At 39.8% G+C, this 14,601-nt stretch overlaps 1 protein-coding gene across 1 annotated transcript; it reads right to left on the bottom strand.

Annotated features, from left to right (window-relative positions):
- Positions 1–288: 288 nt before the first annotated feature.
- atp6v0b (ATPase H+ transporting V0 subunit b) lies at positions 289–10,680 on the bottom strand. The gene is made up of 8 exons (XM_088349133.1): positions 10,407–10,680; positions 7,192–7,240; positions 7,017–7,100; positions 6,771–6,848; positions 4,819–4,888; positions 2,584–2,635; positions 2,307–2,497; positions 289–1,124 (listed from the first exon to the last, which is right to left on the bottom strand). Exons 1-8 carry the CDS (start codon positions 10,489–10,491, stop codon positions 1,098–1,100), a joined length of 636 nt encoding a protein of 211 aa, XP_088205259.1. The 5' UTR covers positions 10,492–10,680; the 3' UTR covers positions 289–1,097.
- Positions 10,681–14,601: the final 3,921 nt, after the last annotated feature.

The following is a 14,601-nucleotide window of genomic DNA, read 5'->3' as shown; positions in this document are numbered from 1 at the left end:
GCTATGGTTTCTGTCATAGATGTTGGATAATGATGAAAAGAATGTATTTTAAAATAAACAATTTAAGACTACCAACATTCACATTCAATCCAGTGAATACTGGTCTTTTTTTTTTACAGTGCGTAGGTTGCACTAAACAAAAGCAAAACAGTTCTTCCTTATTTCGTAGAGAATATACAAGTTCACTTCAACAAGTCACAACAGAGCCATCTAGAGGACGCTGCGGTAACCCGCATTCATTTAGCTGCCGTCTAAAAAACGCACTGAGCCATGAAAGCGAAGAGGCGATTGCGATTGGATATTTTTATTCCACGAGATTTACGAGGACGCGATCAACGGTTTCTTATTTTTATTGGACATTTAATTTCTTGTCACCATCACTTCAACACATGACGTGCGCACACACACAAAGCACCAACCAACCAGCAAAAAAATACGAACGCTCTCCTTGGGACGTCATGTTGGTGGATAGGGGGGAATAATCACATTTGTAACATATATTACAAGGAAATCTATATAAGAGTCTTTCACAACCCCAGGGGGAGTAAATGCAAAGATTTGGAGTTAACCCGGTCTGTCAGATTGCTTTGGAATTTTCACCACGGTGACGGAATGATAGAATAACAAACAAAAAGATTAAAAGTGTTTAAAAAAACAACGAACATCGACATTGAGAACATAATACAAATAAAAAAGTAAACATTTGACGCTTCGTTTTCTTCCTAAGGAAACAGACTGAAAACGGTCACTAAATCAAGACAGCAGAAAGAACTCCATTCTTCTAAAAACCCTTACCTGAATTTCTCTTTTGCCAATTTGCAATTGCTAATACGCAAGCAAGTCCCTGACAGACCAGGAAACATGATCACAATTCTCGACAAATTCATGCGTCACATGAAAGAAAAATCAGGACACGCGCGTTATATTCGAATACTCTACAGTGTCATTCCAACCATCGTTCATAAAGAATGTGAAGAAAGACATTTTCTTCTCAAAATGACAATCAAAGACAATACACGGCAAGTGGAACATTTAAATAATTTACGGTGTATTATTTACACGTCTAGGTTTTTTTCCAGCGGTGTCATCATCCTCTTCTAGTCGCCCATCTTTACTTTTGACGTCTTCGGGGGAGGAGAAGAAAAGTGTCAGAAACAATTCCATACGGCTCGTTTTTTACTCTAATTAGGCTGAACTAAGAATATTTTATCCACCCCTTTTCTCCCACTCTGTCTCTGTCTCTTTTACTCTCTGTCTCTCTTTTTCTCTTCCTTTCTTGCTCGTTGTCTCTTTCTCTCTCTGTGTCTTTAAACCTCTTTTGCTCTAACTTCCTTTTTTCTTTTCCCTTTCTCTCTTCATACCCTTCGCGCTCTTTTCTCTCCTTCTGTCTTTCTGTTTCTCTTTGGATTTCTTTCTTCCTCTTCCTTTCTTTTCCCCCTCTCTCACGACTTTTTATCTTTTGTTTCTTACGCTCTCTCCCTCTCTTTTTTTCTTTCTTTGTCCCGCCCTCCTTTTCCCTCCCTCTTTCTCTTATTTCTTTATCTCTTTTTCTTTCCCTTTAATCTACTAGTCCGGCCCCCGACAGAATGTTTGTTATATTGTGTGGCCCCAGAGTTAAAATGAGTTTTACACCCCTGCTGTAAGGCATCAATAAAATGCAGATAAGCTATTGGGCCAACTCCCTCCTACAATGCTCCTTTGTGCTCTCTTGGTACTGTTCAGAATCTCGTGTAATAAACGTATTAGTTTTTTTTTTTTTTTTAAACTATTGGTCTCTAAGACTTGCAGTGATGCTAATGTGAGAAGCAAGAAAATGATAAGATGTCTGTAACCAATCGACGATCTGATCCTTATAATGTTATGACGTTTTAAATTGTATCTGCCATCTACCCTTTTGCATCCACCCACAAACTCCCCTGTACCAGCTCAAGTCACGACACACCGAGGGTAAATAAGATTCTATTTTTCCTTTAAATGTACATTTATTTAAAGTGTATTGATTATACACATATATTAGTAATACTTACTATACAGTACACTATTTTTTTTATTTCATTGTTTTTATTTGCGTTACTGGTGGTTGGGAATGCAATAGCTCATTTCCATAGGTTTCTTTCACCCGCCATATGACTATTTCACCTAGAGATCCCCACATGTCTTTTCTCGGGGGTCTACTGTACTACTAAAATGGCTACTTGGCTGTTGTGTGTTTTGGCCTCTTTTTGGCTCAAGTTTGTATACGTTAACACACACCGGTTCAAGACTGGCATCACAATTTCCCTCAACCACACGAGCATGACGCTCACCTGCAGGATGGCCACAATGACGCCGAAGAGGCCGATGGCACTGCCAAAGATCTCCACGATGAGGATCTTGACGAAGAGACTGGCGTTTTGGGCGTCGGCCAGCGCCGCCCCGCTGCCGACGATGCCCACGCAGATGCCACAAAACAGGTTGGAGAAGCCCACTGTGAGGCCCGCCCCAAACATGGAGTAGCCTGCTCGCATACATTGACAGCAAAGGTTGGTTGTGCAAAGAAGAATTTATCAAAAATGGGCCCAAAGTTTGGTCAGTCATCCATACCAGCTTGGTAGTTCCTCGCTCCGATGGTTTCTGGAGTTGTCCCACTGAAGTTCTGCCAAATAAATGTGAAAATCATCGGGGTTGTACTGCTTTTTCGTGACAAAATTCAAGCGCTTTTCAAGAGCTTTCAAGGCCATTTTTCCCAGTACCTTTAAGTACCTAAAAGAATATTTTTGGGTGACTCTGATGACCAAAATAAAGTTGCTATCATGCTGCTAGCACATACTTTGTGCTAATTTGAGATGTTCCCGTCTATGATCTTTGTGTCAAGGGGCTCCTATAAACTGACATGAATTCTGCCATTCTGCTTCATCAATATTTGGCTATGTCATACTTGTTTAGAAACACGGAAAGGGCTCTGTAGGTGTTGGGTGATCAATAACTTTCAAGGCCATTTTTTCCAGTGCCCTTTAAGGACAAAATCCAACACTGCTCAAAAGAATATTTTTTGGGTGAATTTGATTACAAAAATAAAGTTGCTATCGTGCTGCTAGCACATACTTTGTTCTAACCTGAGATGTTCCTGTCTATGATCTTTTTTTGTCAATGGGCTCCTATAAACTGACATGAATTCTGCCATTCTGCTGCAACAATGCTTGGCTGTGTCACACCTGTTCAGAAACACGAAAAGGGCTCTGTAGGTGTTGGGTAAGAATTCCGTTTAATATGGAAGACAAAAAAAGAAAGATAATACTGTACAGTGGAACTTCGGTTTTCGAACGCCTCTCAGTTCGAACAAATCGGAGTCCAACCAAATATTTCGAGAAATTCTTGTTTTGCTGTTCGGTCAAAAAATCGGAGTTCGAACGCCGGTAATGCGTGAGTGCGTACGCTAGGGTGCGATGCTGAGCGGCGTACGGGTGTAGATCGCTCTTTTCCTGACCAACTGTTATCGCGTGCGGACGTGCTTCGTTTTGCTTTCGCTTTTAATATAGGTGTACGAAGTGTTTTAGCCCCTAATTATGCCTCCCAAGAAAGTCAGTGCAAGCAGCAAAGTTGCTACAGGTGAAAAAAGAAAAGTAGTGCGTACAACTATTGCATTTAGGAAAAAAATAATAGCAAAATATGAAGGAGGTGTGCGAGTGTTCCGTTAAACATTCAAGGTAAACATTCAGGGTGTTGGAACGGATTAAAACGATTTACATTATTTTTTATGGGAAAAATGATTTCGGTGATCGAACAAATCGGTTTTCGAACAGGGTTCTGGAACGGATTTTGGCCGAGAACCGAGGTTCCACTGTATGTATAAAAAGCAAAAAATGAGCCAAATTTGGACTCATTTTTAATGATATCGATTGCTCTGAAGCAGAGTGCATTCAATCTTACAATCTTAAGGAATCTTACAATCTTAAGGGACTGCTGATCTTTTGCTTTTTGTTTTACTTTCATTTATATATTTTTTGCGTGTGTTTCAGACGATCTGTGTCTCAATTGGTTGAAAAAGAATTGTAGTCTTTTTTTTTTACTTTCATCATTCATTCATAGTACTAAAGAGTTAATATTTTTAATTTATATTTTTATGTTTTGCATTTTCAGAGATCATGTGTCGTTGTTTGACCTTAAACCTTTTCAGTGTGCAAAAAGCGAAAATTACTTTGTATTTTACAATTTTTGGGGTAGAATTGTGAATATTTATATTAATATTTCACGTGTTCTTCAGGGATCCCCTGCAAAACATATTCAATTACTAATGACTCAAAAATGTGTTAGATAATGTTTTACTATTATTAATAATATATCATTAAAAAAAAAGCCGTTTGGGATATGAAAGAGGTGGATCTTCTCATTGAGCAGAGTCAAAACAGACAGTTTGCTGTATAGAACATAGAGATGTCCTCTTGGGTGCGACCAGTAGGAGGGGGTGACGCTTCACATGAACACGCCATAGTGACAAGCCACCAGAGCAGGCGCGTCTGCGTATTTTCATGCACTTTATTTTGAATATATTTTCTTCATTTATTGTGTGGTCTAAAAAGTCAGACTGAAACATAGCAATGGCAATAACTTCAAACATTTTAAGCGCTTCACTAAAAATTCAAGCATTTTCCTGACCTTGAAAACACAACATTGATATTCAAGAATTTTCAAGGATTTCAAGCACGCGTCCAGACCCTGAATTATACATTTAACAGCTTTAGAATATTTTACATTTGTTTTTTTTAAGATGACAAGATCTTAGATATTTTTGGATTACTATATATAAAACATTGTATGGACAGATGTAAATTCTCTTACCTCTGCCATGTTACTGATGACAATGGCCATGATGATGCCATAGATCGCAACAGCTTCACAGAAAATGATACTAGAAACAAAAAAAAAAGGTGAATAAAATGAATCTGGAAAAAAAAAAGACAAATTAAATGTATTATCATAAAAAATTCTATTTTTTCCCCACATCACTCTAATGTATTATCAATCCATATAAAAAAATCAATTATAATCCATCCATCCATTATCTTCCGCTTATCAGGGGTCAGGTCGCAGGGGCAGCATCCTTAACAGAGAAGCCCAGATCCCCCTATCCCCAGCCACTTCTTCCAGCTCATCCGAACGGGATCCCGAGGCGTTCCTAGGCCAGCCTAGAGACATAGTCTCTCCAGCGTGTCCTGGGTCATCCCCGGGGCCCCCTGCCGGTGGGACATGCCCGGAACACCCCTCGAGGGAGGCGTCCAGGAGGCATCGTTATCAGATGCCCGAGCCACCTCAACTGGCTCCTCTCAATGCGAAGGAGCAGTGGCTCTACATAGAGTCCCTCCTGGATGACTGAGCTTCTCACCTTATCTCTAAGGGAGAGCCCAGCCACCCTGCAAAGGAAACTCATTTCAGCCACTTTTATCCGGGATCGTGTTCTTTCGTTCATAACCCACAGTTCATGACCATAGGTGAGTGTAGGAACCTAGATCGACTGGTAGATCGAGAGCTTTGCCTTTCTGACAGCTCCCTCTTCACTACGACATACCGGTACAGAGTCCGCAGGATGGCAGACGACCCGTCTGTCGATCTCTCGTCACTTATAATCCCCTAGTTTTATTTATCTCAAAGATGTGACATAAACCCATTAAATCAAACATCTTAAAATGTTAACATTATGATAATGTATCAATGACAATAGACACAATTCTAATAACTAAATTGTGCCAAAATGAACATTGATATGCTTTAAAATTCCAGTGAAAAGTAGATTTCAGGAAAATTGAAACATAAAAAAAGATAAATAAGCGATCAAATTGAAAGTTTTTCATATTCATAACTCTTGTTTTGATTATTGTAATGCCCTGCACTCCAGACACCCCCCAAAAGAATATCGAAACCTTGCGGCTGATACAGTTAAGCGGCATGTAAACTAACTAACTTATGACATCAAGTCCCTTCCCTCACAGGGTTCAATTCTGCCTTGTCGTTTTTTTTCCATTCATGTTTTATTTTTATCCTTTGGTTCCCTTTTTTTCTTTCCCCACCGCTGGTTGAAAACACAAATATAACAACTTACCCCAACAAAATGTCAGGCATGGGATTAATCAATTTAGATAAAAACCTTCCATCCATTCTCTGCACCGCTTATCCTCAGTAGGCTCGCGGGGGACTGGAGCCCATCCCAGCTATCTTCAGGCAGTGGTCAGGGGACGCCCTGAACTTGCCAACCAATCACAGGGGACGCAGGGACAGACCATTCGCTCATAAACACCTAGGGACAATTTTGGACTGGCCAATTAACCTGTCATGCATGTTTTTGGAATGTGGGAGGAAACCGGAGTGCCCGGAGGAAACCCACGCAAGCACGGGGAGAACATGCAAACTCCACACCGGAAGATTCGATCTCATGACGCACACGCGCTAACCACTGCGCCGCTGTGCCCCCACTAAGGATAATTGGTGCAGATAATGGATGGATGGATAAAAACCTAAAATAACATATGCAATATAAAAAAAAAATTATGAAAAAATGTATTCTACTTTTATTTATCTGACTGAAAATGCTACCAAATAAAACCAACACCGCAAGTTTAATCAAACCCACAATCCTTAAATTAGTCATTAGCAAGATATTGAGGTGGTGCTTTAAAGTCTGGAGCCAATCCCAGCTATCCTCAGGCAGTGGGCAGGAGACGTCCTCAACTGGTTACCAGCCGGTTGCAGGGCATTAAAGGAACATGATTTCTTTATAAAAACTAAAAATTAAATACCTGACTAAATTTTTGGTCTTAATACGCGGAGCCTTGACTCCGCCTCCAATGATGCTTGAACCAGTGATGTAGATTCCCCTGGGAAAAGAACAAACACATGCAATCATAAACAGCCCTGCCGCAGAATCCCTCAAGTTCAACTGTGTTTTTTTTCTCCAATATGAGAATGGAAGCTCTAAAAGAGGAAGAAAAGACCACAAAAAAACCCTTCCTGAATGTGTCACGCATCACGCCGTCTCCACTCACCAAGCTGCTCCTACGACAGACAGCGAGATGGCCAAGCCGATCCCCAGATTGGCCCACATGAAAGGTGAGGTTTCCGTGAGGAACCTGCCCAAAACATAATAAGAAATTAAAAGAGAGTTTAATAACAAAATCTGGGTATTAATATTGCATATGAGAATGAAAAATGGATACTCACCATGCCACATCAAATCGGAATCCCAGGTCAAAAATTGTGTAGCATATACCTGGTAGGAAAAAGACAAAGGTAGGATGTTTATATTGGAATCATACAAGTGTAGCTACTCTTGTGAGGGACTTGTCATTGTAAGTTAAGAGAGTGCACCTGCATATACTGCATACACTATCTGCTTTTTCCATATTCTCTTTCATATTTGAATACAATATTATCAATTTAATCATTTATAATCGCCTATTTAAAGGAGAAAAGAGTGGATTTCTGTTTTTGGTAGGCTGGTTTGGAAAGCCAGCATCATGTTTGGAGCCATCAAAAATATTGTCTAGACATTGAAAAGAATGTGGATCATTTTCAGTTCTGGTGGCTGGCAAACCACAAATAACCTAAAAGTCAATTAATGATTTTCTAAAAATAAACATCATTAAATTATTATATTGTTTAAAAAAATCACATACAACTATCTTAGGACTACAGTCACTTAAAAGGTGCAGTGTGGAAGTCTGCTTGTATTTCATTAAGAAAGAAAAAAATAAAAATATTCATTAAAATAGCAAAAAAGAAACTGTAAAATAAGTTCAGGTATTATTTTTCCGCAATTTTCCTTTTTTTCCAACACCATTATCTAGTAAATTGGAAACATAACCTTCAAATGAGCTATAAGATTCTGATTTATTCTGAAAACTACGCAGTGATTGCTTTGTCGAAGTGTCTTTGGGCAAGACACTGAATCCCTAATGCCCCCAATAAGCAGGTAGGTGTCTTGCATGGCTGACTCCCTATTGGTGTGTGAGTGTGTGTGTGTGTAAAAGGGTAAGTGTGAAGCAAATTGTAAAGCGCTTTGGGAGGTCTACATTGACTTGAAAAACCCCGATATAAATGCAGACCATTTACCATTTTCAAGTACTGATTAACCAGTATTCTTGTCTGTGCCTATCCCAGCCTTTTATACTCGTATAACTAGTATCAGCTACTTTCCAGTAGCCAAATCCTTATCAGCTGGGATGGGCTCCAGCACCCCCGCGACCCTATTAAGGATAAGCAGTGCAGATGAATGAATGAATGAAAACTTTATTTCGAACATTAAAATAAAAACAGGACAAAAACAATAACTCAACAACAAAATAATAAATCACATGTTCAAAAAGGGGTAGTAAGAAGCAGATGCTTATTTTCCCTACCGCTTTATCTTCCGTATTAAATACATTTTACAGATCCTCTTCTCCTCTCCTGTCTAATATAACAAAGTCTCATGGAAATACACATTACATAGATCAGATATCAATAATTATAATAACAACAATAGTCACATATATTATACACTAATCGTCGTAGTACCCATCCCTCAACGTGATAATACCACTAGTCATCAAACATCACTGCTGTACCAATAATAATAACAACAATAGTAATAATACTAATAATAACTGTTATGATATAACAATTAAAAACAAAATTAACCATTGTTGTAAATGCACTATTCCCAATCTCTCGTATCACTCATACCCCATTTTCTTCATCTCTGTATTCCGCCAGTAATGTTTTTTTGTATTTAAATTTGAACAAGTGAATAGTTGGACATTGTTTGATCTCGTCTTGTAAATTGTTCCAAAGTTTGACTCCACACACAGACACACACATACTTTTCCTGGTTGTTCTTACCTTTGGGATTATGAATTTACTACAGCCCCTTAAGTTATAACTTCCCTCTTTCCGAGTGAATCATTTTTGGATGTTTTCTGGCACTATGTTTTTGTTGACCTTAAATAGCAGTTGTGCAGTGAAAAATATTACTGAATCATCCAATTTTAATCATTTGGACTGCAGGAATAAAATATTGGTATGATCTCGATATCCTACACTGTGTATAGTTCTAATTGCACGTTTTTGGAGTAAGAAAGGGGCTGAAGTGAACTTTTCTTTATTGCCCCAGACTTCTGCTCAATATGTTAAGTATGACAGAACTAGAGAACAACAGATAACGGACGGATGGATGAAATTACAGCAATACTAAATGGAAATGTATTGTTGAGATTCGAGGGGAGAAGGGAATTGTGTGTACTAATAGAATCCGTATTAATGACTACTTAAGATTAGAGAATCAATTGTAAAATATAGTATCTAACCAACTTTTATAGACACATTCTTAATCACCAACAATCTTTTTCCATGACTGCTTTAAAATAGATCTGAACTGGGTTCAGCAATTTGACAAACAAGGTATAATTAAATACATAATATCCATCCATCATCAGCACCGCTTATCCTCAGTAGGGTCGCGGGGGTGCGGGAGCCCATCCCAGCTATCATCGGGCAGTGGGCAGGGGACACCCTGAACTGGTTGCCAGCCAGTCGCAGGGCTCGCAGGGCACACAGGGACAGACAAATCTCTCGCTAATTCACACCTAGGGACAATTTGGACCGGCCAATTAACCTGACATGCATGTTTATGGAATGTGGGAGGAAACTGGAGCGCCCGGAGGAAACCCACGCAAGCACGGGGAGAACATGCAAACTCCACACAGGAAGTTCGATCCCATGACCTCAGAACTGAACAGCACACACGTTTATCATATATTATAATTTAGGTTGAATTGCTTAGCATTTGATTAACCTTTAAAATTGTGATTTGATCATCTTGGAGGGGCGTTCTCATCCAAAAGTCACATTTGGGTGCAGAAATGTCTTACTTTAGTGTGACAACTCACTGTGAGATGAGGGCAATTGCACTTCCTCTATCGGAACCTAATTAATTGCAGTTAGAATATGATTCATGCTTATTTGTGTAGTTAAGATAATTAATAGTTTTTATTGATTTCGCTGACATCTTACATTGAATAAAACAGTTGGACTTGGCTGTGCTAGCAAGAATTAGCTACAAGCTAACACTAGCCTGAGTTGCTTACTATATTAAAACGTGTTTTCTACCTAAATATTCTTATTTTTATTCTCATACCGAATTAATAACTGCATATTACAAAATATGAGGTATAGTTAACACAATTAGCGAAGGTTAATTATCAATCGTGACCGTCGCCGCAGTAAATGTCATTGGCCGCCAGCATTTAGCCGGATCCCAACTCCAGATGCCAAACATGGCACACACAGCCACAAGAATAGCTACTGAAACATATTAACGGTTGTTATTGTTTGATATCTTAATGGAATATAATCTTTAATTCAGAATTCATGGTTTAAAAGCAAATATGTGGGCTTACCGACGATGAGTATCGTGCTCCAGAAGGCCAAAGTGACCCCCGTGTAAAGAATGGCGTGTCCGTCCATCATCCACTCCAGCAGCATCGATTCGGCGGTTAGCGAAGTGGACAGGCTAACGAATTAGAGCGGGTGTTCCACTATATTAATAAGGGATTTTTGTTTTATTTAATAAGATTATTATTTAAATATGATCGCTTTGGGCAGTGCACGCAGGAGCGTGAAATGCAGAAGCTTCCCACTGTCAGCTGATCCGGCTTGGTGGGCATGTGATCAAACGGCTGCGTCCCATTTCCGGGACGATTCGAGTTTCATTTATTTATTTTATTCTTATTTTTATATTTTTACAAATTATTTCATTCGTTTGTCTCAATATTTCGACTGTGCTTGTTATAAATTAAAATTGTCCTAAAATGTGGACGTTCGTGGAGTTCAAAGTGGGATGTCTGAAAGGGCTGCGTCCCATTCCAGAATACAGTGTTTGTAGTTTCTAAAACAAGACGCTAAATGTCGCTGTAGTCCTTGTTTAAGATTTAGGACAGCTACAAGGTGTACAGTTGGTTTTCTGTGTTAATGGAGCTTTTAGTCAAGTCAAGTCATGTTTATTTGTATAGCCCTTAATCACGAAGAGTCTCAAAGGGCTGCACAGACCACAGATTGTTGCAAACTACAGGCTATTATGACAACATCCCCTGACCTTAAACCTACATGAGGGCAAGGAAAAACTCAAAAACCTCAACACAAGGAAAATGAAGAAACCTTGAGAAAAGACTGCACATGTGATAATCCCCCTTCCTGGATGACCAGGCTGCAACAGATGTGCCAATAAAAAAACAATACTTTTAGCTTTTTATTTTTGACCTTTTTAATACCTATTTTACTATAGTTGACTTTTTAAATATGTACTAATTTATTATTATTTTAAATAATGTAATATAAACATTAATAAAAAATTATACACTACATTATTTAGTTACTAGTAGTTTCATATGGGGCAGCACGGCAGCGCAGTGGTGAGCGCATGTGCGGCACAGTTCTGAGGTCATGAGATTGAACCTTCCTGTGTGGAGTTTGCATGTTCTCACCATGCTTGCGTGGGTTTCCTCTGGGCACTCCAGTTTCCTCCCACATTCTAAAAACATGTATGTCAGGTTAATTGGCCAGTCCAACTTGTCCCTAGGTGTGAATGAGCGGGCGAGTTGTCTGTCTCTGTGTGCCCTGTGACTGGCTGACAACCAGTTCAGGGTGTTCCCTGCCCACTGCCTGAGGATAGCTGGGATGGGCTCCAGCACCCCCGGGACCCTTCTGAGGATAAGAGGTGCAGCTAATGAGATGAGATGAGATGTATATATATATATATATATATATATATATATATATATATATATATATATATATATATATATATATATATATATATATATATATATATATATATATATATATATATATATGTATGTATTCCCTTTCTGACCCCGACCAAGTTTGCTCTCCCGTCCCGGCTATTGACCTGCTATTTCCGTCTTTGACACCGCCATCTCCCGTTCCAGAAGATCAACTTCCGTATTCGGATCACGATCCGATTGTGTGAGTGGCTTGCTTCCAGCGTCCAGCGAGCACCGGATCGCGGGCGCTTCCCTTCCTTTTTCTATCAATAAACTTGTGTTTAACCCTACGATTTGGGTCCTGATTCCGTTCTGGTCGTGACAGAATTATAAATCAATGTGGGCAGCACAGCGGGTGAGTGGTTAGCCTGTCTGCGGCAGAGTTTTGAGTTCATGGGATTGAATCCTCCTGTGCAGGGTTTGCATGTTCTCCCCGTGCTTGTGTTGGTTTCCCCGAGCACTCGGGTTTCCTCCCATATTCCAAAAACATTTATGTCAGGTTAATTGGCTGGTCCAAAATGTGAATGAGCGAGTGAATGGTTGTCTGTATCTGTGGCAACCAGTTGAGGGTGTCCCCTGCCCACTGCCTGAAGATGGCTAGGAATTGCTCCAGCAGCCCCGCAACCCTACTGAGGATAAGCATTGCAGATAATGCATGGACGGATATAGATAAAGGCAATTGGTCTGTGTTTATATAGCGCTTTCAAGTCAATGAAGACTTCCCAAAGCACTTTACAATGTGCTTCACACATTCTTACACATCAATAGCAGCGTCAGCCATGCAAGGCAACTACCCGCTTATCGGGAGCATTAGGGATTCAGTGTCCTCCTCAACGACACTTCGACATATAACATGGAGGAGCCGGGAATTGAACAAGTCAAGTCAAGTCAAATTTATTTATATAGCCCTTAATCACAAAAATGTCTCAAAGGACTGCAAACAAGCCACCTCTTGATACCAAGACAAGCGCTTTACCTCCTGGGCCAATTAAAATCTACAACACAAAAACCGACAATCTGACAACAACAACGACAGCTTTTTTACTTATCTTTATTTCTGAATGGCTCTTGTACACGTTGGGTGTTCACTGTACTTCTAAATAGCAGTGTTCATTTTACCCGTGAAAAGTGATGGGTCCCGGGGACTCGCATGCTCAAAAATCTATGGGTCCCAACAGAGATCTATGGGTCCCCAAAATCTAGTGTTAAAGAGGTTGAAATTCTAAATCGGCGACAAATATATAAATATATAAATCTATATATTCATTCAGTTTTAATCATCACACTTAATTGGTAATACAAAGCAGTTATTACTTCAGATTTGTACATTATAAATAGTGTACATTATACAACATAATATTGCTGAAATATTAGTCTATATATTCATGCAGTTTTAATCACTTCAGATTTTTCAGTTCATATATTCTTCGTGGTTTGCAGTCCCGCCACAGTTGTAATACCTTCTCAAGGTCCAATTTCAGCAACGGAATTTCCAAAACTAATTTGTGGTTTTCATTGTCGTTGTGCCGATCCAATGTGCTTTCCTGAAAGTTCGTATTGCGAAATGATTTATGCAATCCAGTTTTTTTGTCACGCTGGGTGCACGCATCACAGAACAAGTAGCCTCCATTATCATCCTCCTCATAGAGTAACCAAGTCAAGTCAAGTCAAGTCAAGTCATTTATTTTTGTATAGCCCTAAATCACGAAGAGTCTCAAAGGGCTTCACAGATTGTTACACTATATTACACAGACTATAGTCAACCGACAAGAGGAGTAGGTTATTCGTATGCAATAGAGTAGAGGTGAGTTTTAAGTTTAGATTTAAACATTTCCACTGAGGTTGCAGATCGGATCTCGGGGGGAAGAGCATTCCACAGCACCGGTGCCCGGATGGAGAACGCTCTCGAACCAGCAGAAGACTTCTTTGCTCTCGGGATCACCAGAAGACCGGCACTCTCAGATCGCAGGCTTCGGACCGGGACATAGCGGCAGATCAGATCTGAAAGATAAGAGGGAGCAAGTCCATGTATGATTTTGTACAGTACTAAGAGAACTTTGAAGTCACATCTTTGGCTAACTGGGAGCCAATGCAGGTTAGCCAAAATCGGTGTTATGTGATCGTACTTTTTTGTCCTAGTTAAAAGCCTCGCTGCGGCATTTTGTACTAGCTGAAGAGACTTGATTCTGGACTTCGGGAGACCGGAAAGTAGTGCATTACAGTAGTCGAGACGGGAGGTAACAAATGCATGAATTATTGTTTCCGCATCAGACTGAGACAGTATTGAACGGATTTTAGCAATGTTGCGAAGATGGAAGAAGGCAGTTCTAGTAATTTGCTTTACATGCATCTCAAATGATAGATCAGGGTCAAATATGACACCTAAATTTTTAACTGAGTCACTCTGTGTGATGTGACATTTGTCAAGGTTCACAGCAGTTTTTGAGAAGAAGTCACGGCATTTAGAAGGACCAATGACTAACATTTCGGTCTTTTCAGGGTTAAGACGCAAGAAATTGAGTGACATCCACTCTTTTATCTCAGTGAGACAGGCCTCCAAATTTCCACAGTTTAGTGTGGAAGATTCCTCCAACGGAAGATATAGTTGAGTGTCGTCTGCGTAGCAGTGGAAGCTGATATTGTACTTGCGGATAATATCACCTAATGGAAGCATGTAAATGTTGAAAAGTAGGGGGCCGAGCACAGAACCCTGCGGAACACCGCAGGTAACATTAAAGGGCTCAGATGTCGTTTCACCATATTTCACACAGTGCGTCCTATCTGAGAGGTAGGATCTGAACCACGAGAGGAC

Source organism: Urocampus carinirostris, chromosome 1, assembly GCF_059441175.1.
Source record: "Urocampus carinirostris isolate Australia breed hairy pipefish chromosome 1, RoL_Ucar_1.0, whole genome shotgun sequence".
NCBI classification, from domain to species: domain Eukaryota; kingdom Metazoa; phylum Chordata; class Actinopteri; order Syngnathiformes; family Syngnathidae; genus Urocampus; species Urocampus carinirostris.
The sequence above is the reverse complement of the archived record's forward strand: the minus strand, read 5'-3'. Positions and strand labels throughout refer to the sequence as shown.

What these genes read in the sequence shown, in the direction of transcription:
- atp6v0b (XM_088349133.1), bottom strand. Translation starts at nt 10,491, where the DNA reads ATGCTGCTGGAGTGGATGATGGACGGACACGCCATTCTTTACACGGGG. An exon ending in GAGCACGATACTCATCGTCG is followed by an intron (nt 7,241 to 10,406) that starts GTAAGCCCACAT and finishes TTTTCCTACCAG; the next exon opens with GTATATGCTACACAATTTTT. An exon ending in AGCGAGGAACTACCAAGCTG is followed by an intron (nt 2,498 to 2,583) that starts GTATGGATGACT and finishes GTATGCGAGCAG; the next exon opens with GCTACTCCATGTTTGGGGCG.